Source organism: Stylophora pistillata, chromosome 12 (assembly GCF_964205215.1).
Source record: "Stylophora pistillata chromosome 12, jaStyPist1.2, whole genome shotgun sequence".
NCBI lineage: Eukaryota > Metazoa > Cnidaria > Anthozoa > Scleractinia > Pocilloporidae > Stylophora > Stylophora pistillata.
The window spans coordinates 26991296-27017446 of record NC_142530.1 but is presented as its reverse complement, the minus strand read 5'-3'; the positions used below and the strand labels follow the sequence as shown (position 1 = coordinate 27017446).

General features: G+C 37.4%; 5 protein-coding genes across 7 annotated transcripts; 2 read left to right on the top strand and 3 right to left on the bottom strand.

The window, feature by feature from the left end:
- Positions 1–7: 7 nt before the first annotated feature.
- On the top strand, positions 8–7654 carry LOC111341118 (sorting nexin-4). Of its 3 annotated transcripts, none has more exons than XM_022948074.2 (15): positions 8–190; positions 996–1107; positions 2243–2272; positions 2375–2452; positions 2691–2762; positions 2934–2981; positions 3192–3241; positions 3709–3781; positions 4185–4246; positions 4535–4600; positions 4745–4837; positions 5140–5242; positions 6597–6772; positions 6899–7013; positions 7502–7654. In XM_022948074.2, exons 1-15 carry the CDS (start codon positions 42–44, stop codon positions 7547–7549), a joined length of 1275 nt encoding a protein of 424 aa, XP_022803809.1. In that variant the 5' UTR covers positions 8–41; the 3' UTR covers positions 7550–7654. The 3 variants fall into 3 exon arrangements, with proteins under 3 accessions (XP_022803809.1, XP_022803818.1, XP_088597581.1); XM_022948083.2 differs by lacking the exon at positions 8–190 and adding an exon at positions 510–621; XM_088741455.1 differs by lacking the exon at positions 8–190 and adding an exon at positions 1874–1993 and having other exon boundaries at positions 990–1107.
- Positions 7655–9193: 1539 nt separating this feature from the next.
- On the bottom strand, positions 9194–14276 carry LOC111341135 (small ribosomal subunit protein uS15). The gene is made up of 7 exons (XM_022948088.2): positions 14136–14276; positions 13900–13948; positions 13256–13334; positions 10706–10789; positions 10172–10257; positions 9650–9750; positions 9194–9271 (listed from the first exon to the last, which is right to left on the bottom strand). Exons 1-7 carry the CDS (start codon positions 14156–14158, stop codon positions 9238–9240), a joined length of 456 nt encoding a protein of 151 aa, XP_022803823.2. The 5' UTR covers positions 14159–14276; the 3' UTR covers positions 9194–9237.
- Positions 14277–15736: 1460 nt separating this feature from the next.
- On the bottom strand, positions 15737–17936 carry LOC111341976 (uncharacterized). The gene has a single exon (XM_022949025.2). It carries the CDS (start codon positions 17858–17860, stop codon positions 15938–15940), a length of 1923 nt encoding a protein of 640 aa, XP_022804760.2. The 5' UTR covers positions 17861–17936; the 3' UTR covers positions 15737–15937.
- A 30-nt stretch (positions 17937–17966) lies between these two features.
- LOC111341143 (proteasome subunit alpha type-2) lies at positions 17967–22829 on the top strand. The gene is made up of 9 exons (XM_022948099.2): positions 17967–18074; positions 18828–18904; positions 19355–19428; positions 20096–20154; positions 20531–20653; positions 20764–20845; positions 21352–21425; positions 21840–21897; positions 22283–22829. The coding sequence occupies exons 1-9, from the start codon at positions 18037–18039 to the stop codon at positions 22400–22402; spliced, it is 705 nt and encodes a 234-aa protein (XP_022803834.1). The 5' UTR covers positions 17967–18036; the 3' UTR covers positions 22403–22829.
- A 259-nt stretch (positions 22830–23088) lies between these two features.
- LOC148719450 (uncharacterized) lies at positions 23089–25578 on the bottom strand. Its single transcript, XM_088741457.1, has 2 exons — positions 25336–25578; positions 23089–23525 (listed from the first exon to the last, which is right to left on the bottom strand). Exons 1-2 carry the CDS (start codon positions 25430–25432, stop codon positions 23236–23238), a joined length of 387 nt encoding a protein of 128 aa, XP_088597583.1. The 5' UTR covers positions 25433–25578; the 3' UTR covers positions 23089–23235.
- Positions 25579–26151: the final 573 nt, after the last annotated feature.

Sequence of the window (26151 nt, the reverse complement as noted above, 5' to 3'; positions counted from 1 at the left end):
TGACACGCGAGTACGCATGTGTTGGACGAAACAAAAACAAAATGGCGGATTTTACAGAAGAGGAGAAAAAAGTGCAATATTTTCCAGAAGGAAGTCTGTTAAATACCATGATCATATCAATTATTGATTCAGAAAAACGATTCACTGATATTCTGAAGGAACCGTACACAGTTTATCTCATAGAGACCAAGTGAGTCCATCGCTTTTTTAGTATGGGTATACTATTATTTCGCGGTTACGCGTCATCATGATCACCAAATTTCTTGAAAAAAAAGGAGCGATTGATCGCTGATCATTTCGCTTCACCTTTGTAAGACACAGCACTGGGGTCGATGTACTATAATTTCAATAGAAGAGTCAACATTATTTGAAAGTACCAGCTCCAAAAGTATAATTATTTTTATTGGTATTTCTAAGTGGATCTGGACCGAAAACGCATTCATTGAGTTTTCCTCCCGTGACAATCATAGGACGTTGTCTTCGCAGACTCTTGTCCATCGTCATGACGAAGTTGACCAAAGTTTATGATTCAGAAGCGTTTGTTCCTTGATGGGATTCCGTAACAACCAAAGATTAATTCTTTCTTAGTACTGGGACTAGAGAGGGGTGAAAAATACTGAGGTACGTTTTGGGTTTGGGGGCCATTTGACTCTATTATGTTAGAATTTAGGTCTCAGATATAAAAGGGTGGTTGGGACAATTTTGGGATCTGCACAAGCAGGGGTTTCATTAAGGGCCAGGTACCGGGCAAATTGACCGGTTGTGAGGATGGCTTTGCCCACCTGATTTGACCATCTGGAGGAAAGTTTATCTTATAAAGAAGTTCAGTTCAAAGAGTTTTGCCCACCTGTGAAAAACAGTTGTCCTCCTGCAGAAAACATTAATGAAACCCCTGCACAAGATTAAGAATCACTACAACTCAGTGGTTTCATCCCGCACATACTGGTAGACTTCTTTAAAATGTACTGATTAAATTTGTTTGTGTTTGTTATCAGGTACATTGATGGGGGGCCTCCTGCTGGAGAACCCGATATGTCATCCTCCATATGGAGAAGATACAGTGAATTTGAACTGTTGAGAAATTATCTTGTAGCAAACTTCCCTGCAGTAAGCAAACACATTGTGTTATGTATTTTAATGGTAAATTCTCAAGCAAATAAAGACATCAGTTCACTTGAATTAAATTATGCAAGCACAAGAAACTTTTAACCCAGATAAATAATAAAATGATAATAATAAATAGACAGGTAAAAACGAACGATATAATATCCCGAAGACCTTAAAGAATGCGAAACCAAACCACAGCTGGTTAATCAACAGTGCGTAGTGTACCAATTTAAATGTAACCTGTGCGATACAGGGAGCTATGTTGGTTACACACGTGGGCATTTATATGCCCACGTGGATAGCCATAAGAGCACGTCATCTTCAGTACGCAAGCACTACGACAACGACCACGCAGGTGCTGTCCCTGAGGACCTTCTTAGCTGTTTCAAAGTTGTCAAGAAGTGCATGAACAAATTCAATTGTCTTGTCAACGAGATGTTTTACATCAAACAATTAACACCGAGTTTGAACGTGCAAACGGATTCTATCCATGCTAAAGTATTTGTGTAGCTACCTCCCCTATGCAAATTAGTTATAACTCTTGAACTCGCATTTGTTAATTTTATTTTCATTCGTACCCTTGATAATGGCGTCATGAAGTCGCCGAAACGTTGGGATATTATATCGTTCGTTTTTACCTGTCTATAGATAACAATAAATAATAATTAAACAATAATATGATATGGCAATGGACATTCCACTGGGTGGCTCCTCTCATCCACTGATTCCAGATCAAATTGGAATTTGGAAATGTTGCTTTTTGCAGAGGGAGGAAAACTGGAGGACTTAGAGAAAAACCCTTGGAGCAAGGATGAGAACCAACAACAAACTCAACCCACATGTTATGCCAGGTCCAGGAATTGAACCCAGGCCACAGTGGTGGGAGGCAAGTGCTCTCACCACTGGGCAATCCTTACTCCCCGATATAATAACTGTTGATGTTTGTAGCTTTTTGTTGGATTTCTTCTGCCTTAGTAGAATCTTGGTGAAGTAATTGGAATCATGCACAATAGTGTGAAAATGAAAATACAATCTATTTCCTCTGATCTATAGTATGAATGAGAGCCTTAATCAACACCATGCATTTGATTAATATGTATAATACAGTTTTAACAGAAATATAATTCCTTTCCAGTTGATTGTCCCTCCTCTGCCAGAAAAAAGGGTTAGTAAAGCAGAATTTACAAGTTCACACTTCTTATCCAGTGTATTAAATTAATTTTTTCACTGAAAAAGTGAACGTTTTTTTAATGATGTCCCTTTTTAGATCAACATTGCAGCCCTTCGTATTGCTGCAGATAAGTTTGATCCAGACTTCATTGAGAAGAGAAAAGTTGCACTTGAGGTAAGCAGTTGTTTATATTGCTCAGCAGATAACTTTAACCCTCAAATATTTTAGTTTTCCCTGTAAATCAGGTTGATTTTTGTTTCCCTTGTTAGATATTATAGTTCAATACTCAAAATTATGGAAAACAGTCTCTCTTTGATGATGATTGTGCTTAAAATGACACCCTCAGCTATTAAAATATTTCCCTTTGTCTATGTTTTTGGTGCAATTGAGCTTTTAATGTTGAATATTTCAGAGTTTCCTATTAAGATGTGCAGCTCATCCCCAACTCTCACAGGACCTCTCATTTGTTTCATTTTTCAATCAGGTAAGTTAATTTAAATCAAATTATAGACCAAGAATAGCAACATATCAGAAATAAACATGGTTGGGTATATTTGAACCATGAAAACATTTTGTCTGAGTTGTAGCTTTAAATGTGAATAATTTAATCATGTACATGAAAATGTTGTGATCACTAATGTTGGTTATTTTGTAGGAAGAGGGATGGAAAGAAACTCTGCTTGCAACAAATTTTCAAAGCAAGGTATAGAAATCTTGAGATACAACAGACCAATTAATGAATAATCATGCAGGTGAAAAGAGTCCTGAGAAGCTCTCTTTTCTAGTACTGGTAGAGACCAATGTGACCAGTGGAAGTCATCTTAGAGTCAAGTGGAGAGTTGTATGTCAGGTAAGCATTTTAAGTCTGATTTGTGAAAACTGATTGGTCTATTTTGCTATGATTTTTTCACAGGTTGACTCAAGACTTAAGAGTTGGAGTGCTTCAGCTAAAGAACCAGATAGGTGAGATATCTAACTACCCTATCCAGGGCTCGACACTAACTTTTCAACTTACTAGCCAAGTTGCTACTGACATCTTGGATGTTTTTAGATGTAGCGACAATTTCAGTCTGTTTACCAGCCAAACTGGCTTGTGAAAATTGAAAACCGCTAGCCAAAACTGAATTTCTACTAGTTTGTGGCTAGTGGGCTGCCCTTAGTGTCGAGCCCTGATATCAGATGTCACCAACTAAGATCATTATTTTACCAGCCAGAGAGGGTTTCTCTTTTATTTAGCATCACTTAAAATAAATAGATTTTAAGAAACAATACTGCATCCTTAATTACTAAATATGATCACAAAAAAACACAGTTTCCTTTCTTTTATAATGAATGGCTTATTTTGTAATTTCAAATACTTTGACCATCAATTTAAGGCACTAGTATCATTGAAATATTATTTTTTGTTTTCTTTCTTTCTTTTTTATCAGGAGATTTGAAGACATGAAGCACTATGCTGAAAATCTAGGAAGTAATGTTGCAGCTATGATTAAAGTCAGACAGGTACTAATATATTGTTTGTTTGTTTTTTTTACATGAACGATTTTTAATTCGTGAGTTATGATGTATCAAAACAATATGTGAGTGAGAGCATCACAACTGGTGAATAAAATTGTTCAAGTACTTTCCATGGTATGCTGTTTTAATTTCATGCATACTGAGGTTTTTCTTACTGACTGACACATTTCAAAGATTGGAAGCAAGCAAGTAGGAAAATACGTTCATCCAATCAGGGACATGGATGATATTACTTCACAGTGTAAATCTCAGTATGAAATAAAATATATTTTAGAGGACCTTTGAAGCTTGGTTTTGTCTCCAAAACCTATCCTCCACACTCAGTTAATATGTAGATGCAGTTGTTGTATTTTTTAACCGTTGTATGTCTCTTTTTTATTATTTTTAGCGTATCTCAGATACAATATTTTCTATCCACAAACAACATGCTACTTATGGAAAGATTTTTAGGTGAGCAACTTTGTTCATATGGTTCATAAATACTTAAAATGTTCATTACAACTTTGTTCAAACATCTCCTCTTTCCAGCTTGACAATGTTGGTAATAGTGCCACAAGTGGATCACAAAAAAAAAGACAATCAAACAGACTAAATTAAAAAAACAAAGACTAAACATTAACTAAAAGAGGGGAGTAAGTTTTTCCAACAAAACTTGGTTAAGATTGTGATCCTTTTCAATGTAGAAGAATATTTGTCTGGGTAACTAGTGATTGATTTTTTTTTTCTTATCATCTACAGTGAGTGGAGTTCGTTGGAGAAAGAGATGGGTGATGATCTACAAAAATCTGGCCATTATATGGACAGGTCAGTAGCTAGTTTTTTAATAACACAATTGTTTTGATTGAAGAAACATATAATGTATTATTAGCACAAGGGTGTTGATCAAGTTACCTCCTTGTGGTAAATAGGCATAGAATTTGTGACAATTGATTTGTAAAACTTTGGCAGATTTGCAGCATCTGTTGATGAAGCACTTGTTGAAGATGAAATGGCTTTCTCAGAACCACTAAAGGAATACCTTCACTTCTCTGATGTATTAAAGTAAGTAAACTCATGATACTTCTATAACACTGACCACAGTTTTCAAGCCAGGTATTGTGTGGTAACTTTATGCCACCATCAATGACTATTCTAGTTTCACTGTTTTAAATCAACTCAAACTTATATTTCTACCTACGGGTGGTATACTTTCGGTCTCGCTCTTAAACTACCTTTAATTCATGCTACGACTGAAAAGCACATCATGAATGCTCTTGAAACTTGTTACTTACATCACTGTGACATCATGTGATAGTTTTCTGTTTGAAAATTCATGTTTTAACTTTCTTTCTTCTGTGTTGCAGGGGGGTGGCCAGTCGGCAGCTTCTGCGTCAGTATGACATGGAAAAGGCAGAAGAGACTTTGACTAACAAGAAAACACAGAGAGATGAGTTAAATACTCAAAAGGTAACTTGGGCAACAGGTGTAGCATGGTTTAGTATATCATGAAAGTACAATTGCTTGGAAATTCCAACCAGTGGTAGCTTGCAGGTAGGCATCGTTCATTATTTAGTGCCACAGGACACACATTTCCCTGCCCATGGAAAGATTTGAGACCACTTACAGGGAGGTGCAGTGGCCTAATGGTCAGTACACTGGACTCCAGGTTGAGAGGACTGGGTTTGAGTGCTGGCTGGCCAGCAAATGTGTGGTGTTCTTAAAGTGCATATGACACGAAATTTTTTTCTCTTGCTTCTTGTAGTTGGATATCTATAGATAGAAAATGTTTCGAAGCTTTAAAGGTGCTGGAAAAATGTAAAAAGCATTTTTTTGCTTTCAAAATATGCACAATTTGCCTTCAAATTTGTCTCAGAGACTGAGACCTAGTTTATCGCTGTTGAAGTTATTCGTGGCATCACATTGTGTGCCTTTGCTGTGAAGGTCTGTTGTCGCTAAGAGGATTCTGCAGTACTTCATAGTAGATAGATAGTGCATTGAAAGGCAAAGATGTCCAGTGATTCTAATGATTCCTTTGAGTCAAACTCTTCCAAAAGTTCCATTGAGGTACACAATGTGACGTCATGTTACGATATCACATGTGATTTTGGCTGCGCGATGACCGGGACAAATTTGAAGGCAAATTGTGCTTATTTTGAAAGCAAAATAAATGCTTTTGGATTTTTCCAGCACTTTTTAAGGCTTCAAAACGTTTTCTATAGATATCCAACTACAAGAAACAACTTGAGAGAAAAAATTTTCATGTCTTATGCACGTTAAGCAAAACACTTTACTCTCACAGTGCCTCTCTAGAGGGTGGTGCATCACATGGGTCCTTGTGTCTCGTTCACACCAACCCTATTGGGTCTATGTCTTCTATGAATCATACTCAATAAAATTGTTAAAAAATAGACCTCTCACTGCCGGCGTGCTTAGAGAAATGCCTGTGCCAAAGTGCTTATATTGAAGGTCTGCTCACTGGCTAAGCCAGTGTTGAAGGTAGCTAAGAGCAGTATGAAGTCACTCTTGTTTACCAGTGGGCATAGTGTATCAGTTTGGTGAAGATATGTGTTTTGAGTCTGATCTGTTAGTTACTTAGAAACATTTTGAACTGGAAAATTATGAATACAATTATGCAAATACTGTTGCAGATTTTTGTAATTTTACAAGTGTGTAAATTTGACATTTTTGGTGGTTGAAATTTAACTTCTCAGCCGAGTACAAAATTGAACAATCCACTTTTTTGCAGATGTCTTTTTGATGTAGTTATTATTATAATTGTATTTATTTTATTTATAATAATTTATGTTCACCATATCTGTAGGAAGCCCTACAAAGTGGACATACCCCACCCAAGTCTGGTGGATTTTCATTCAAGGGACTGTCATCCATGATTTTTGGTGCTGAGACTCCAGAAGTGTTAGAAACCAAGATAAACAATTTGGATGAACAAATAAATGATGCTGAGGAAAATGTGAAAACCACAAAGGAGGAAGTTAGGTTGTTTCATTTATGTTTACATAAATTTATTTTAAATTGGTTATTTACACATACTGATTTTGTTGAATTTTTGGGTTGAAATATTCCTTTTAGGAGAGATTGACATTCTCATTGATTTTTCCTCAGAATTTTTAATGAGGAAGCACTAAAAGACTATGAACACTTCAAAAAACAAGAAGTGAGAGATTTGAAGGAAGTGTTAGCAGCACACATCAAGACTCAAATAATGATATGCAAATTGGTATGTGCCTGAGTTATTATAATATTTTACAGATGGCATATTCTTTTAATCAGTGATAAACCTACATATCAGTGCAATGAAATTTAACAAAATTTGGGAGACAGTAGGAACCAGGAAGTTCTTTTTCATTTCACAAACGCACTTTTTGCAATGATTTTCCAGTTGAATTTCTTGTGAAGTAACCATCATTATGTAGAATTAAGATTTTAAGACTTTTGCACTTCTGTACTCATTTAGTGTCATTGCCTGTACTTTGTAGTTTGGTAGATCTATACATGTTTGCAAGGCATCATGGTTAAAATTTCAGTTTGGTAAAGGTGAAACTTGAGTTGAAAGGGCATTGAAATGACCTTGAATATTTCTTCCAAAATCTGTAACATCTGGCAGATTATTTAGTTGCTTATGAAGTAAACCACAGAGGTCACAATGAACAATGTGAGACATACAATTCCAGATTTTAATGTCAATGTGTTATATTTATTCTGTAGGGGATGTCTACATGGCAAGATATGAAAGATACAGCAAATACCTTGTAACAATGAATCATCAGTAGTCTATAACATGGAATTTTAAGAATAATACAAAACTTTAAATGAAAATGTATTTTGTGTCACACATTAAAGAATCACCTTTAGGTACAATGTGTAACTGTAAAATGAAGATCTCACAGCATTGGCTATTACTAGCGAGAGAATTTTCATTAAGGTTGTCTGAAAAAATTGTGCACTCCTTGGTCAACTGGTAATTTTTCAACATCAGTCAAACATTTAGCACCACTAAGAAATCAGGGGGGGGGATATCTCCATAATGATAGTTGTTATTCACTGGATACAAATTATTGGCTTTTTGTATATTATGCTCATTGAAGATACCAGATTTCTGGTTCTGTCCTGGTGTACCGGTTCACAAGGGAATTACCATTGTTCTTTCTTTGTTTAGGAGTTAATGGTTAGCTGTTGTGTATTGTTCAGTCTTTTGTATCGGCTCTTGTGAACCGGTACACAAGGACAGAACCAGATTTCTTCAATGCACTTGTGGACATACATAACTTCCCATACTAAAGTACATGTATCATCCAGTCATTACGAAGGAAATAGAACAATTTAGGTCTCTCATTACCCCTTGAACCATTCACTTTTAGTAGATGTCTGTCATTTCTGATGCAACAGCTTAAAAATGGCAGAGCTGTCTAAAGAAATAAAATATTTCCTCACATCCTGATGCAGGTTGAGTCACTGCAAGTTTGTTTGCATGGGGTGGTTTGGATTTGACTCATTTCTGGTACTTCAGTTCAAAGCTTAAATCTGAGGTACCAATTGACTTGATTAACTACTGTTGTTTTCATTCAATTTTAAGCATTTCAAATGTGAAGCCTACTCAAAGGCAAAATTAATCGTAAAATCATATTTGAGTTTTTTCAATCATTACCAGTAATTATACCATAATTACACCATAATTACACAAGTCACTTATGTGTTTAACAAGACATTATGTCAAATAGAAACACATCAAAAGCTCCAATGTCTTTTGTTTCCTCTGAAAAAGTGTAGATTACTAAGTTGGACTCAAATTATTCTTTAATTTATAATTATCAAATGACACACCAACTTATTCCGATCGAGTGTAGTAATTAAGGGAGAGCAGTGTTAAATGGCAATTTTACTTCCATGTGCTGTATTTTATCAAGGGGATAGATTGAGCAAGTAAATATGGTATTTGAGGAAACAAATCTTTGAACCGGAGTAGTTTCTGGGAGAGGCTTCATCTTGTACAGCCTGCAAAAATGGCCATTTTTCCAAACATGTCATTTTAACACTGGTTAGAGCAAAAAGGGTGAGCTGTGTTCACAGCCAAAATTCATATACACTGGAATACTATTAATGAAAAAACTTATTTGTACACCTCTTCAATTTGTTCTGTAGAGTTTTGAGACAGTCAAATGAACAAAATAAAGTAAAACTTTCCATTGAACGCACAACAGAAAGGTCATAGGGTCATTTTATCTTGTGTTACTTTTTATCATAAGGAACAAAAATGGACAGGAGATTTTACAATAATTATATTGACTGAATTAGTGGGGTTTTGAAATAAACTTCATAAGGAAAAAATTATGATGTAGTAAAAATGGGGTGTTTCACATTAAACAGAAACAAACTAAGACATCAAATGCAAAGCAAGGGTGAATTCTACACAATGGTTTTATTTTGTTGTTTACAGAGTTAGCTTATGCAACCAAAGCAGAGGCTGTAGATGATTCGCTGAAACAAAAAGACAGAAAAATTGAGTTAAACACATTTCAATACTCCAGAATATGGATATTGCAGTTTAATTCTTCAAGACTTGTCTTCAGACTGGTTTCATCATTTTCCACATGCGGTACCTTATATATCTGACTTCTCATATCTTTTCTAAGCTGAAAAGTTCTATGATTTGAGTAGAACAAGTGGCAATGGTCTTGAAAATGTAGAAAAAGGTTTCCTTTAATCCCCCTCCCTTACTTAAACCAAGAAACTTGCATTTACTTCATCTCTAGAAGGAATATGTACAAACAATGTATAACAGGTGAATAACAACAAATTTCAGATCCTAAGGAACATTTACAGCAAACAACAAAAGAACACTTGAACAAATCTTACTATTTCCAGTTTGCAGGCAGAACTCTCTTGGTCTTGTAATAACGAGCCAGACGGTGGATCCTACTTTCAATTAGAATCAGCCTGAATTTAGAGTCCTTATCCTGTCAAGGAAAACAAAAACAAAAGAATAAGGCTCTTTACTTTTCATTCTTCACTGGCATCAATACAGCCCAAGTTCATGTTGAACTCTTTTGTATTATGCTTATGTTGTGACCAGTTTTATATTGATAAGCGTAATAAAGAAATGAAAAAAAAAAAAAGGTTTTACAAAAGACAGTTACTGAAAACCCAATAAACTTAAGCAGGTGCTTTTCCTCCTGGGTCTCTGCTTTCTATATTTGTTTATCCCATCTCCATATTAATTGATGCCCAACAGACTGCCTGCTATGCAGGCTACAGCTTTACTCAACCCGAGGGAAGTTCTTCAAATTAATACTCTTGGATAGTAACAGATTTATTCATTGCCCCTTTGCTGTACCAATTTCAAGCCTTCATGCACTCTAAAAAGTAAAGGTTGTCTACCTTTCGGTGCTTCTCAAGATGCTTGCGCACAGCAACGGCTTTTTTGATGAGGAAATAAAGATCCTCAGGAAGTGTTCCAGCCAGCCCTGTCAATAAAAAGCAACTTACAAGTTAAGGTTTCTTTGGAGACACCCCAATGAAATAAACTTCAAACATTGAAGTGATCATACTTTTGGTTGAGAATAAAACTTTACAGTTTTACTATAAAACAGACAAAACTACAGCATGATTGAAAACCTAAGTCAACACAAAGCTACACACAGGGCAGCAATTTCAAAGATTTTAATAACAAATATGCCTTGATAGCATTCCCTGACATGTGCAGCTCAGGAATCCATTGCCTGATTGTTTGATAACAAACAGGGCTGTGGTCTAGCAGCGACAGGTGCCTTACTTTTGCTCTTGGGCGACTTAGGAATTTTAGTTTCTTTATATAAAAACATAATTTATGCTGGGCACACTGTATTTCAAAGTTTCAGAGCACTGGGCTCCTTTCACTTTTTCTTAGAGCACAGCCTTGACAAAGGTTAGTACCTTTGGCTTTGAGAATCCTGAGAATCTTGTTTCCAGTGATGTAGCGTACTTGTGCCACACCATGTGAGTCACGCAAAATTACACCTGGAAGAAAACAAAAGACTCCATTTTCATTCTTAAATATTCCTTCACTTCATCTACACTACACAGCCCTAAAAAATGTGACAATTCTAGCTGCAACAGCAAGTATAACCTTTGGGCAACCAAAGTTTTGGCAAAAGTTGCCAAATTGGTAACCAGTGTTCAGCTATCAGTTGGCTTGCTGGAATGTTTTCCCTCTTAAATTTTTATGACCTGGAAGTGCCCATAACCCCAAAAAATTTTTTGACCATATTAAATCTCTCTATTGCACTGAGCAAAATGCCGCAAAAATTTTTGTGTTTAGTTAAAACCCCAATTTTTTATGACTTTTCAAAGTCGTGGAAAATCACATTTTTTCAAAACACGACCAAGGCACGGAATTATCAAGATGGGTCTGGGTCGAGCACAGTTTGTGACGTCATCCCAGGCTTTCCAATGAGTTTGCTTCAAGGACTGGATGAAGTATCTTGATGGATATGCCTGATAAGTGCGTTGTTTTCGGGTGTAGGAACACTCCCAACAAAGAAAGAAGAATAGCACTTCATCCGATACCTTTTTATGGAGCAGATGACCCAGAGAGAAAAAAGAAGTGGGTTGACTTCGTGCAATTGAAGCGTGCACGTTGGAAGCCCACAAAATACTTGGCCATGTGTTCCAACCACTTCCAAGAAGATTATTCAGTCATGTTTTCTGCTCTGAATAGCAAAACTATGCAACGAAGGTTGCAAAAAGATGGAGTTGGAATTTGTGTCTTTCCAACTGATCACGCGTGGAATGTTGGAGGAAACAAAATCAGCTGAAAGCGAGCGAAGTAAGAGAAAGATGAGAAAAATCTACCAGATCAGGCTTTAACGAAGGTTTCATCTTGCTGGAAACGTATAATATTGACTGAGATTGGATCGGAGCCCCACTGCTGATGGCCTGGAGTGACCTCACTGGCCCCAGTCTCTGGTTCACTCGGTCGTTCGAAAACTAAACTCGACTTTGAAAAATCATAAAAAATCGCGGTTTTAACCAAACACAAAAATTATTGAGGCATTTTGCTCAGTACAATCGAGAGATTTAACCCATTGACACTTACGTGTAACACGTGCCGACGAAAAGTCAAAATTTTGGAGAAACCAAGAAGGCAAACACAATGCGCAGTAAATTTTTAAAAATAAGCTTTTCCGAAAAACAAGCTCCAGTGAAAGAGGACTAAGTAAAGAACTTATTTCCGGCGAAAAAAGCGATAGGTGCATATTACGTTTTAACTCAAAAATCAAGATGAAAGATAAAAATCGCTAAATATTTTCGCATGTGTGAAAATAGGCATGTGGATCATATTTCAAAAGGGAATATGCAAATTTGTCCGTGAGTGAAGAGATCTCAAGTTTCATGGAATCTATCAATAGGAAGCAAGACTAAAATGGCCAAGAAATATTTCGGGACGTCAGATTTATTCAAAACAGTTTTTGATTTACTGTTATAAGCGAAAAACGTACGAATTTCTTACGTGTAAAAAGCCCACGCGGTAAAATTCATCATGCTTAGATCGTTGTTTACTTGCGTTCGTGGCCAGAAATTGCGCAGCGTTATGCTGAAAATTCTGAAAAAACTTTGATTTGAGGCAAAATCTTGTATTAAACTATACTTTTTGAACACATTGTTACTCAAACATAATTTTTACCGGGCCATCGAATCGTCAAATTGTCGCCAGGCCCTGCTTGAAGTCCGAAAGTTCGGTTTTCACTTTACGTCCATAATTCGCATCGCCTTAGAGAATCGTAATGTCGTTGACTTGAGAGCTTATTCTGTCACTTTTAAGACCTGGATATCCATTCTTTTCCAAGTAGAGTATTCTATAGCATTGTTACTTTACATTCTGAATTCCACAAGGTCTAACTCGATCGCAAATGAACGAAAAATCCGACCTGAAAATTTTGAGGGTCGGCCGCGTGGACGCCATATTTTCAAATTTGATCATTTAGTGAAGACGCATAGAGTAATGCCCCTCTAGTACCCCCTAAAGTCGAAAAAATATATGCGCAAACAACGGATTCTGATTGGCTTATTGATCTCCAAACTATAGAGGAAGTTTGGGGACAAAATTCCACTTAGTATGGGAGGTAGGGGGGAAAGCGTTCTCGCGCGAGGCGATCGCGAAGTTCGGGCGGTTACGGGCGGTTCAGGAGTCAATGGGTTAATATGGCCAAAAAAACTTTTTGGGGTTATAGGCACTTTAAGTTAAAATGAGACAAAGATTTGCAAAAAACAATCACTGCCCTGTCTTGCCTCTTTCTCTAAAGTTGCGCAAGTGCTATGTCTTAAGACCCTCAAAAACCCTTCACTTAAGACTGCCAACTGCTGCTGAATAAAACTTTCTTTCTGGCAATGATTTTCTGAGTTTTGGTCACCAAAATGAAACTTTGAAAACCTTTGAACTTGGAGTACTAGTGCCAGAATAAAATTCAATTATTCTACACTAACCAATCTGAGAAGGAGTCAAGCCCTTCTTGGCTAACTTGTAGATTTGTTCCTTGACATCATCAGCTGTCAACTTGAGCCACTGATAGCAACAAAACAGAAAAGTACACAAATCATTATTGGTTAAAATGTATCATAACTGTTAGCCGAAAATCTGAAACTGTAATAGTTTTAACACACCACAAAGCCTTGGTGTACTCCTTGAAATTGATGTAGCAATTTTGAAAATTCTGCATCTTCAAAGTTAACCATACAACAGACTAAATTACTCAAACATTCCTCAATGACAAAAGAGTTTGACCCTCAATTGAGAGAAGTTCACCACAGTTCAAGGAAATTACACATTCCCAAATTAAAAGATCGGAGAGAATGTCGAATGATGCTGTTTGATTTTGTTGTTTAAAAAACTGTTGTTGGGACCAGATAAAATCCTTTGTTTATCAATCTCTCAAGAAATACCAGAAAAATGGTATAGATCTGAGGTATTAATGCTGAAAACGAAGTTCAGAGTATACAAAACAATCAACAAATTTACGAGCGTGAAGACAAATAGAAAATTCAGCCATAGACAGCATAGGTGTGCGCCTTCGAAGAAATTTTAACGTGTCTACCTTTACCCAAGAAAAATTTATTCATGATTTTCTTACCGTTGGGACACTTCGGCGATATGGCAAAGCTGAACCAGATATACCTTTCCTTTGAAAAAAATTCGGAATAACGTCAGGCAAGTTGTGAAGAAACGAAAAGTTTAAGTCCTACAGAATTTACAACATCACATCATTGAACAAGCCCCTAAGACTCTATTTAGGAAATAAAACTATATTCTGAGTACATCAACTAGTTCAAGTACTCTTTCACGTTTTTTCTTGCCAATTTCCCTTACCCTGGTGCGTGTAATCGACCCATTCTGAGAGTTTTCTTGTAGCAGTCACCGCGCTGCAACAGAATCCAAGATGGCCGCAGAAAAAGAGGACAAACTCACGTGTCGCAAATGATTTATTTCCCAGGATTCCAGGGGGCATACTAGATTTCAGTCTCCCGCACTACAATGCGATGGAAGGACTAAGCTGCCCAATGTTTTTCCACGGGTATACTATCTTAATCCGTGGTTTCGGGTTTCTATGGTAATGGGTCCTGTGGCATTTACATGGCCGTTATAAATGTAGTTCGAATATATTACCTCTAGAATCTTTCGCTAGTAGTCAGTCTTCAAGAAAAATCAGTTCGGAATAAAGCTTAATAGTTCATTACTTGTTTGGAAGTGTTTTTTTTCTACCAGAAAGCCTCAAAATCACTTGTTTGGGGCTTTCAAAGTTTTTTAAACATTGGAGAGCGAGCCAAATTAACCGCCGAACTTTGAACCAGAGATAGAAATTCTCTCCGCTTTTCTAGTGTTTGCCATTTTAGTAAGCTACAACAATGTTCGTAACTCATTTTGCCTCGTTTCTGCCTTAACCCATTAATGGCCGCAGCTTTTGTGGAAAACTGTGTTTTGAAGCTAGTCCAGCAGATTTCGGGTCACTGTTGGGGTTTTAAAGGCTCGAACTTACCAAAAACCACTTGACAGCTCGTGCACTCGACGGCCTTTCGATCCCAATGCAAAATGGCGGCCTGAAAATCTCGGGCACGCGCAGAGAGCAAAATTTGGACATGGGTTGAAAAGTCACGCCCCACTTACGACTTCTACTTTTCTCTCTTTCTCCTGCCCTTTTTTTCCCCTCTCCTTGCCTAAAGTTTCTCCTCACTTGCTGGAAATTGAGTAGGCTTCATTTTGGTGTAGAGATTTTTCAGAAACTACTCATTATTTTTAAAGCACATGCTCGGAAAGGTAGGTGGGTAGTGAAAGACGATCTTGGTGCAGATTTTCCAGTCAAAGTGACACGGTTTTTTGGCTATTTCTCCAATCTCCTCCACTCAATTGCGCTCATTCTGGTATCGTCTGCAAGATATTTTCAACCCGTTCAAGTACATGCTCGAATTCGTGCTCCAGAGTTAAAATTGATGACGTCACAGGGCGTAGAAAGGGTGTGGGTCCCCATGGGCGCATACGGGCGCACTGGACGTTAATGGGTTAAAGCTAGTCATGAAGCTCTTCGTTGAACCTTCTCTAGAGCCCTAATATCCTTATTCAAATACGGACTCCAAACAGGAGCTGCATACTCCAGTATGGGCCTGACCAGTGACTTATGGGGCTGCAAAAACATGTACTGGCTATTAGTTCCAATGGACCGCTTTCTGATACCTAGTACCATATTTGCCTAGTGCCATATTCACCTAGTACCATATTTACTGTTGCAGATACCGGCATGCCCCAAGACAGTTCAAAAGAGATGGTTACTCCGAGGTCCTTAGTGTTCTCTACTGATCTAAATTGCCCCCCCCAGATAAAAGCAGTATGCATTTTTATATTCACTTAATTTATTTAAGCTAAAACACAGAAAAACTCAGAACTGCAGTAAATCATAATAAAGAAGATAAATGAAACACAGTAGTGAACTTTTTTCATATTTTGATTGACACTCGAACATCTAACAAGATACAGGTTTTCGAAAACTAATGGTTCTATAAGGGAGCATTCAATGAAAAGCGATCTATAGTGAAACAAATTCCAGGATCTTATTCTAACGATAAGAGTAAAAATGTAAGCATACATAACATGTTCCAGAGATCAACTCAGAACAGCTTTCAGTATTTGTCTCTGCACTTCTGAATATGTTTAATGCTTTGTGCATTTTGAAGTAACCTGCTACAAAATGGACACTGCACATGCCCTACTTCTCTCACATGCTTCATGAGTACTTCTTCATTCTTGCATTTCTTTCCACAGCCCTGGCACCAAACTGTGACATCGTCTGCAGTTTGACCTTCTTGTGCCAAACTACTGCTAAAAGGACACTTTTTTTGGTGCTTTTTAGAAATTTTCACCAAAAAGACCTGTCCACATTTGCACTGAGGATGAATACTGCTGTGTTCATTGAGGCCATCCTGGCCTTTAACCTTTTTGCCGCACACTTGACACTGGAGAGTCTCTACTGGCTCCTCATCATCCTCCTCCATGAACACTTGTTCTTGGCCCTTCACCATTTTCATGTGCAAGTAAATTTTCAATCCAATCCATGCATCCAACGCAGCATAATGAATTTGTTCAAGTGTTAAGGGACGTCTCTCCCAGTTGCTCATGGACACAGACTTTGGTTTTTCCAGGTCAAACCCAAGGAAATGTTTGGCAAGAGCTTTGAGCCCTAGCTTCTGTGAAACAGGGATGCCTATTGACTTAGCCATTTTCTGTGTATCCATCAGCCCCTTGCAACTAAGTCCTGTGTCACGATTTAGCTTTGTAACATCTTGTAAAATTCCACTTCCAACTTTTAATATCATCTTATTACTCAAAACATTCTTCAGCAACTTTGGTTTTGACTTCATGTGACAAAGGTGCAAAACCAAACATGACCCTTCAACACTCAGCTGCAACACTGCAGTCTTGTTTTCTACTCCTCCATCCTTCTTCCTTTTAAACTGGGGCTTCCACTCAATGTCTAAACCAACTGCCTGTGCAGAACAATCAATAATATTATTCTTTAACCAAGCCTCTGCTTCAATTGGATCTTGGGTGTATTGCACTTCAACGCCTTCTGCTGGATAAGGTAGAGTATGAGTAAGAGTCTTCCTATCTCCAGGAATATACTGATTTCTCCTTGTATCTGGCTTTGAGTTGTGGTGTATTTTTCCACTTCCATGTGGTATGTCATTAGTCTTGTCCATCATGGTGCCATGCCTGACTTCATTACCAGTATTGTAAGGTGAATGAGAGTTGGATATTTCCTCAGACACTTGAGTTACAGGGTTTCTCAATCCAGAACTTGTTGTCCCAAAACTTGTACCTGAAATACTACTTTGTTTCTTGCAATTTTCTGAAGTCTGACTGCATGCAGAATCTACTATGTTTCTCTTAAAATTTGGATTTGAAGCAACAGCACTTCGAATGTTAGATATCAATTTTTCAACTGTCAGATTACTACCTTGACCAGTACTTGCACCTGGGTAATTGGAATGACGGCCTTTATGGTGAGGGATCCTCAAAGGGTGCTCGATTTTAACTTTACGCATCTGTTGATTCTCAAACGCATTAGCGAGTCGATCGGAATTTGATTGTCCAGCTTTAAGATCCGGGTTGCTTCTCTCTGCCTTTCTTTCAATCCAAAATCCTCCTTTTTGAGCATATTCTTGGGAAGGGTCATTACAAGGTGTCCATGATAACGCTGAATAGCTATATTGTTCTCTTGCAGCTGGGTTATCTGGCCCCTGTTTGATTACAAACTGTGATGATGCCTCATAACTTTCATCATACGATGTTCCACCACAAGATGCTGATGCCTTACTCTTAAGAATACGATCGTTAATGTTTTCGGCTTTGCGACGCAGAAGGTAATCCCAGCCTGGCAGTCGACTATTGCCGCCATTATCTGGTGAAAACGTTGGATAAGTATACGGTGATGACGAAAAGTTTACATCTTCATACACCTTTTCTTGCTTGACAGCGCTTGATTCTGTCCAATGCTTGTAGGGACGTTGCCTATATCGCGTATGATTGCGATAAGGGCGGCTCATATCCGCGAAATATGTAAACCTCTCCTAAATTGACGTGGAAAACTCCAACTCATGGAAAACACGAAAATGAATGAACGTTAGTAACCAAGCTTAGGCATCTGACCGAGTGGCACCCTGGATACTAAGCACTGCTGAGTCAGAGTGTCGCGGTGCATTAGTGTTAACCCTGATCCAAAATGACGGAAAGATACAGCTTTAGTCTTACAACTTTCAGGTAGAGTTTAGTTAGTTTATCCTTTCTCTTTTCCTCTAAAATTTAAATGAGCCTTCAGCAGTTCAAATAAGACATTATTATGGACAATTATTGCGTCGGGAATTATGAAACGCGTCACCCAGAGTTTGATGTAATCCACTGTGCATGATACCTTTATGTGGACAGTATTGTCTTCCATACTACTTTTATTGAAAATTTCTGTTAACTGTTATTTCTGTTGGTGTTTAATCAACTCTAAAGTAGTTTTAGAACGTAAATATTGGTAGTGCAGTTAGTTATAGTTTCTACCGGTCCGTTTTGGCGCATGGTGTACAAGAACCGTTCTGTTTTTCATTGGTATAAACGTTAACACGTGTATGATGTCAATGTAAGCTTGAGCTCAGCACAAGCTTAGCTTTCTACCTCTAGTAATTTTAATTTAAGAAGAAACATTTTCCATTTCTGCAGTCAGTGATGGATTTTCATTTGTACATATTGTAGTCAAACAACAAAACACCGGTTGCTTATTTGCATAAATTGAGTGAAAATTAACAGATAGAGAAGCCTTAACTGTGCTCTGTTCTCTTGTAAAGCAAGCAGGAAGTGGCCAGAGCACAAAAGAAGTGCAGGGAGAAATACAAGAGTCAAGTGTTTGTTCCCACCTTGTGAAAATTCTATGAACTTGTAAACTTTGCTCAATCACAGTCCAAAGAGGAAAAAAAAATCTCTGCAAGGTTTTGCTAATTAATGTGTGTTTTTATATTTGCTCCACAGTCCTTCTGGAAAACTTGTTCAGATAGAATATGCCCTGGCAGCTGTAGCAGCAGGAGGACCTTCTGTAGGAATAAAAGGTCAGTTTTAGTGGAAGTAAATGGTTTTAAAATGTAGGAGAATAACATGAAAATGAAAATGATATTCACAATTCTTTCATCAGCATGTCTGTTTGATCATGCCCTCTTGAAATAAGTGTCCCTCCTATGAACCAGAAATTTTTACTTTAATTCTTTTAAACTTGAAAGAGACTTGGGATTGTTACACAAATTCTCAATGTCAGCAACAAAGCAATTGTACAAAGAAAGTATGGAGAATATGTACTCTGATGTGACTACCTACTTGTACAGGGTAAATAGTCATCTCCTCTGCTCCAACTAATGAGAGAGGTAACTGAGCACAGATTTTTAACTACTCAAGTAGGCAATTGTATTGTGATATTTATACATTTAGGTTTTGTCAGTAGCCCAAATATGTACTTTAAGTTTTACTTTTATTTTACAAAGTTTTTTTTTTTAATATTTTAAAAGCATCAAATGGAGTTGTCCTTGCTGCTGAAAAGAAACAGAAGTCAGTTTTATATGATGACAGTACAATCAACAAGGTTTGATACCATTTGTTACAATAGACAATGTTGCTGACAGTGTAAAGTAATGAACTTATATGTGTCTAGCATTTGCACCCACCCACACACACACACACACACACACACACACACACACACACACACACACACACACACACACGCACGCGCACACACACACACACACACACACAAAAAACATTTTAGATATTTTACCAATAACTTGTGTGCATTATCAAGAAGGAGGAAAAATAGTTTTGTTTATTTTCATTTTCCTTTCTAAAATTTGGGTATTTAATAGGTTCTGATATGTTTGACAGTTAGAGGCAGAGTAGCCCAGGGATTAGTAAGCTGGAATTATTGTAATGTAGTGGTTTTTTCTTTAAGTCCTCCACTACTACAAGTTAGATTTTGTAGATGCCTGAGTTCAATTGCTTAGCTACACTCTGTGAAATGATAAATAGCCAACTGGTTTGCCTCCTCACAATTAGCTTTTTTTTTTACAGCTGAACATTTTGAGTTCATTTCAAAGTGATCCTTCCACTGTTTGTTCATATTAGCCCTGAAAAAGCCCCATTGTATCTCTTTGTCAGTTCATCAGCTCATTGGTTGATCAGTTTGTCTGTTTGTCAGTTCATCAGTTTGGGAAGTTGTCTGTTAAGATTTTCCTTTTACCTTTTGCTTTTAGGTGGAAATGGTAACAAAAAGTGTGGGTATGGTTTATAGTGGAATGGGCCCAGACTACAGGTTTGTATTGATAACCACGCTATAGAATAATTGTCTTTGACTGGCAATGCTGTATTTGATATCTCAGCTTTGTACTCCTAATTTTCTTCAGATGATATTAGTTAATTTGCTCAAAGGGAACAGGTTGATTATTTAGTAATTTGACATATTCATTGTTAACCTGTGGTTGATCTGGTCATGAAGATCTCTCTCCAACCTACTCTGAACAATTATTCTACAGTGTAGTTGGTGACAAAAAAATATTAAATAAGAGGTAAAAGCTGGGACATTTGTCAACTTTTATAAAGAATTTGATTCGTTGGAGATTTCATTTTTGAATTTGTAGTGGTAATTGCCTAAAGTACTGTGTTTTTTTTTTCTTTTATCTCACTTACAGAGTTCTGGTTCGACATGCCAGAAAGATAGCCCAGCAATATTATCTAATGTATCAGGAGGAAATACCAACAGCACAGTTGGTTCAAAAACTTGCATCTGTCATCCAGGAGTATACCCAGTCAGGGTGAGTACACTGACCCCCAAAAAAATCTTTAGAATCAGTCATTGTTATTTTTGAGTCTGCATATGAGATTTAGTACAGTCCCATTATGTTATTATTGTGTCTTTTTCTAGTGGGGTTCGACCATTTGGTGTGTCTCTTCTGGTTGCGGGATGGGATGACGACAGGCCATACTTATTTCAGTGTGATCCTTCAGTAAGGAAATTAATTTGTGTTCTTTGTAGATGTAAGAGACTATTGTTCATAGGGTTACAAGTTAAGTTGATAACAGGTTTCAAGGGTCCTAAGTTGGAGTTGTGCAGAATGAAAATAAATTTTACACAGAGCTCACCAATGTAGCCTACAGTGTCACTAATGATTAACAACAGTCAATTAGGACTAACAAACTCTGTCATTAAACTTATCAGGCATGCAAAGTATGTTGTCAGTTGATACTGCATGCAAAGCATGTTGTTAGTTGATACTTTTAGTGAGGCTGGATAATAGTTTAGGTGCTTGTCTCTTTGTTAAAAGTAGTTTTTTGTAACCCATAAGAGGTTCTTGCAAGTAAATTTTAACTCAGACATCCTTCACCTTTTTGTTGACCAGCATGGCATCACCCTTGACAAATTCCTTTTGTCTCAGATATTATTGAATCTCTATGTACAGAATATAACCTCTGTTCACATTGCTATTTACTTACAAAATTGTGTGTATTTCAGGGGTCATATTTTGCCTGGAAGGCCACTGCTATGGGTAAAAACTATATCAATGGCAAAACCTTTCTTGAAAAGAGGTAAGTTCTACATATTTTGATTTCTCCTAGATCTACCTTGATTAATCAAATCTAGATTGCACATTCTGTCATTTCACTTTCTTTCACTTGCTGCCTTGTTTGTTTGTGTTTTGAATGTTTCAAATGGACGATGGTTATGCCTTTAGAGTATATTCAAATCACCAAAATTGCAATTAAAGAGAATTGACTTAAACCCTCTCAGTAACTGTCACAATCATGTAAGTGGTGTCTACATGTAGAGGCTCCAAACTTGAGAAAACATCTATCCATATCATTTTGATGGGTCCTTACCTGATGTAGATAGCTTGTTAACTTTAGGACATTGGTTCATCTCTAGTTTGAACTTTCCTATTTTTATCATTGGTCTTTATGAAAAGATCTTATTGATAATTAGATGGTATCTTCATTTTGCAGGTATAATGAAAATCTTGAACTAGAAGATGCTATCCACACAGCAATCTTGACTCTCAAGGTGAGTTCACAAAACCATTTCTTTGAATATTTTTTTCTTGATTGTGATCACTTTTGAGAAAAATGTTTCTTTTTTTCTAAAATGAAGTTTTCTGAAGGGAAAAGGATATTTTTTATCCTAACTGACTGGGAAATGAAGAGAGAAAGTGCTACACTTTGTATCAAGAGGTCACAATTCATCCCTTGGCTGTTTTATTTGACTGTTTCGTTCTCTTCTCTACTGAGTGCTAGCAAACTGTTCAAGGAATTTGCTAAGTTGGTGGGAGGATACCAGTGGTTGAGTAGCTTCCTAAATCTGTTTAGGATGGCTCTCAATACTATTAAATGTTTAATACTGACAAGGAACTACTAAACCTTCTCTCTCTTTGTCTTTTATTTCAATACAGGAGAGTTTTGAAGGGCAAATGACAGAAGACAACATTGAGTTAGGAGTGTGTAATGAGCAAGGCTTCCGTCGTCTTACCCCTGCAGAAGTAAAGGACTACCTGGCTTCTATCATATCTTAATTTAACAGCATCTTCTCTGATGTTGGTAGAAGATAATCTGTCTTCACGGCTAGCTTGTTTTGTTTTGTTTTTTTTGGTTAAAGTTTCCCTTGCTTTAAAGTGACAAGGCGCTAAAACATCCTGGACTGGTTGAATTTCAAAGGTATCATTAGACGTGTGTGTACTTAATAAGCAAATGCATCTTGTATGACAACTGCTGTTTTTGCTGCCATGTTTTACTGAATCAGCCGTAATTGTTTGCCACTAATCATTCAGGAACATCTCATTTAAGTTTTGACAAGGTTATCACTATTAAGTATTAATAGCAGTTGCATTGTAGTGCTGGCAGTCACATCTTTTTACTCAGCAATTTCTTCTTTGTTTCCCTCTAATGTAGTATGTAGTATTTCAAAACCAAGCCTTCCACAGAATAAATACAATCTCTCTAGTTTGTGAATTTATCCTTTATCATTCCTTAATAATTTCTTTAGATGAAGCTATCTGGGTTTTACATGTCAATGAATCCTGTATTGGCTTCATACCCCTGCTCCCTCCTCCCTCATTTCCTATGTCCTGTCTTCCCCTCCATTTTTCATCCCCTATTCTTTCCCCCATCCTCCATTCCTTATACAGGGGTGGTAGAAATTGATCAAGCTCATATCAATTTTTTGAAACTGTCTGCAGCATGTTGCTGAAGAGTTGGTAGTCATTTTCTTGACAGTTGGTGGACATTGTTTGGTGAAAAGCCATCCTTAGAGAATTTGTTACATCTACAAATCTAACGAGCCTGTGCTGTTGTTTGTGCTTGGCGGTCTTGCTGTCTGCAACATTTGTATGTTTTGACTTTTCATTCATCAAAGTTTTGCCACTAGTGAAGACTGTTTATGATGCATTGGGCTCACACTGCTGTCTACACACAAACCGTTGAATAACTGGGACACTACAGTAATTAGGGTGTGATACGAAGTGTCCAGCGTACATGAAGAGGCATCTGTCACAAGACAAAGTTTATAAGCTGCTAACATCAGACACACATGTTCATCAGAAGGGATATCTTTTAAGTTTTGTGTGTACATTGCTGTGCATTTCTTTACAGCCACTTTACAATGGTTTGCTTCTCTTTGAGTTGATCTGAACAAATCTCCTGAAATGATAAGTAAACAAGATAAAATCACAACAGTTAACCCTTTAACCTGTAAGAGTGACAAACAACTCATTTCTCCTGACAATATCACCCCTGTATTACACATAAAGGTCACACAAAGAAAAGGATCACTAACTGAAGCTCCTGATTGTTTTAAATAAATTTTCCTTACCGACTGCTAACTGACTTCAGTACTGCCAGTCTTTGAAAGCAAGGTGATTCAAAATGTATAGAGAACAGTATGGAGAATATGCCTACTGATGTCGCGATGGAAGGGGTTAATGGACATTTTACATGAAATACAAACTTTAAAAGAAAGCAGGTAATGTATGCTCTTGTGGTCAACTCCAATGTCAACTTTTTGCTCATTTCAGAATCATATTTTTACGGATCCACCAGGAAATAGTTTGTTTGACCTGTGTGCCTTATTTTTTTCTCAATTTCCCCACTAAAAAGTTGTTTTAAGCTGTTTCATGGACCTTCGTCATAACATCAGTTAAGAAGAAAAAAACAGTCGTTTCAACGCAGCAAGACTTAGGATTTCTACGCTCGCGTCCAAACTCATCCAATGTTGTATGTGCCATAGTATAACTCATGAAAGCTGCCTCACGACGGTTTCCTATCCGTTTCTAAACCTCTTGAGAAATCAAAGCGTGTGATATACCTTTAGCATGAAAATGTACCCTCCCCCCCCCCACCTCTCAAGAATCTCGCTTCACGTAAGTCTGACAAGGATTTCCCCTCCCCCCCAAAGATAAATGGCATCAATCCAATTATTATAATAACAAATCAATTAATCCACTGAGAGGACCTTGATTTGATTATAATTAAAATTTACAGGCGCACCAGATCTTTTTTGACGGAGGTCGGACTATTAAACCTCGAAAAGTATGAATAACAGGAAAAAAGAAAATGAAAACAACCGCAGGGTTTAGTTTTTCGGTTCCCTGCGCAATTCCACTGTCTAGCCCTCCTTAATAACACCTTTAGCTTATAGGCCCGTTCAGTTTTTTTTTCCTTTTTTGTGGCTACTCATTTTGTCTCTTGATAAAAACAGTAATCCCTCTCACGATTAGCGATTTTCCCGTTTTCTTCAGACTACCAAACTTATGTATTCCGTGGGCGTAAAGGCCAACGGAAGCTTTTCGAGCCATTCGATATTGAAACACGGTATTTACATAATCACAACGAGTTTGTTTTGGCTGTTTTTTGGATAAGGAACTTTCAATACATTTTGGTATGTAGATTTTAATGGAAACACGAAGTAATGATGTGTTAATTAGAAACATGTTGTACAATCACAAGCTCAGGTAATATTCTGGCGAGAATGATGAAAAACGTCAACAAGAGCTGGAGTCCGTACATTTTTGTCACTCTGGGCTGTAGTTCCTTGGCTAAGATTTGCGCGAGTATCGTTGTTGATTTCGATTGGTAAAAGGTATACTTGTAAAATCCATTAGTCTCCGCAAAGAGGCGGGCCGCGCGAGCTCGTTTGTTAATTCTAGGAATGCAATCAACTCCACGAATCTGGCTCATCCTCGGTGTAAAAACTTGTGAAGCTCACGAGTGACGTAAAACAAAGACAACAAAACATAAACAATAGCGTACACCAAAACGATACCTCATGAAACAAAGAAAACCTCGTCAGGTTTTTACACCGAGGATGATCCACGAATCGTTCGCACAAGAAAAACAGCTGATTGCAATTTTGGCGCAATGAATTAGCAATGGGGAGGCGATGTAAGAAGTAAGAAAGAGAGGCATACGTTCGGATAAGATGTCTCTTCTGCAAAATCTATCTTTGACGTACCTTCGTTTTCTTTAGCTGTTACGACGAATAATACAGTAGCAGTAAGGACAAAAAAAACAGCCGCATTCCCTCTCAAAGACACCAAATCTGTTGTCATTGCTTCAACAGTGATAGAAAACCGGCAATCTCGCGCATCCGTGTGTGCAGTGAAGCAACAACTTCCTAGAATATTCTAGCAGATAGCTGAAATTCACTTCTTGTTATATGAATAAACAGCGCCTATCCGATAAAAAAAACAACATGACATTCCTCGTGACTACACAAGTTACTACACTGCCGCTGTGAGCAGAAGAGTAAAGATAACACTTGATATGACTGGGTTAATTATCATAATCACAGAGGAGAGATAAGAATTTGTATATACATCCAATGGTAAATTAGTCGAATCCATGCTTTGAAGGCTTCCATTTGGCCTGGATTTGTATTAATCGGATTAGTTTTACCACCTGCCAAGGCCACAAACATACTTTGAACCATTTACAATCATCTAACGTAGTTCTTCAAACAACCTCGGTCTATCACCGTTACAGTTCTCTCTGGTATGCGACACGAAAATTGAAGTATCGTATGTTTTTGGAGAAAACCCACGAACTTCATGAATGACCCGAAAAGTCCGGAAGCTAGGTCAACAAGTAATCTCAGATTTCTTACACAGCAAGCTTCTTTACACGTCCTTCTCAGTCAAGGTTTATCCCATAGAAAAGAATTACTTTTTATGTTGAGCTTTACAGAATGTAACCAAAGTGTTACAGTGATAATGCGACATGGTGAGAAAAATTCCCTCTTTTTTGGCACAGTATAACTGATGAAAGAAAA

Excerpts from the sequence above, each read along its gene's own strand:
- LOC111341118 (XM_022948074.2), top strand. The coding sequence starts at position 42 with ATGGCGGATTTTACAGAAGAGGAGAAAAAAGTGCAATATTTTCCAGAA. Across the intron at positions 2,273-2,374 it reads CTCCTCTGCCAGAAAAAAGG|ATCAACATTGCAGCCCTTCG; the intron begins GTTAGTAAAGCA and ends GTCCCTTTTTAG. Across the intron at positions 2,453-2,690 it reads AGAGAAAAGTTGCACTTGAG|AGTTTCCTATTAAGATGTGC; the intron begins GTAAGCAGTTGT and ends TGAATATTTCAG.
- LOC111341135 (XM_022948088.2), bottom strand. The coding sequence starts at position 14,158 with ATGGGTCGATTACACGCACCAGG. Across the intron at positions 10,258-10,705 it reads CAGGATTCTCAAAGCCAAAG|GGCTGGCTGGAACACTTCCT; the intron begins GTACTAACCTTT and ends TTTTATTGACAG. Across the intron at positions 9,272-9,649 it reads CTGCCTGCAAACTGGAAATA|CGAATCATCTACAGCCTCTG; the intron begins GTAAGATTTGTT and ends TTTTTGTTTCAG.
- LOC111341976 (XM_022949025.2), bottom strand. The coding sequence starts at position 17,860 with ATGAGCCGCCCTTATCGCAATCATACGCGATATAGGCAACGTCCCTAC.
- LOC111341143 (XM_022948099.2), top strand. The coding sequence starts at position 18,037 with ATGACGGAAAGATACAGCTTTAGTCTTACAACTTTCAG. Across the intron at positions 18,905-19,354 it reads ACCTTCTGTAGGAATAAAAG|CATCAAATGGAGTTGTCCTT; the intron begins GTCAGTTTTAGT and ends ATATTTTAAAAG. Across the intron at positions 20,155-20,530 it reads GGAATGGGCCCAGACTACAG|AGTTCTGGTTCGACATGCCA; the intron begins GTTTGTATTGAT and ends TCTCACTTACAG.
- LOC148719450 (XM_088741457.1), bottom strand. The coding sequence starts at position 25,432 with ATGACAACAGATTTGGTGTCTTTGAGAGGGAATGCGGCTGTTTTTTTT. Across the intron at positions 23,526-25,335 it reads AACAGCTAAAGAAAACGAAG|GAGATTTGTTCAGATCAACT; the intron begins GTACGTCAAAGA and ends TTATCATTTCAG.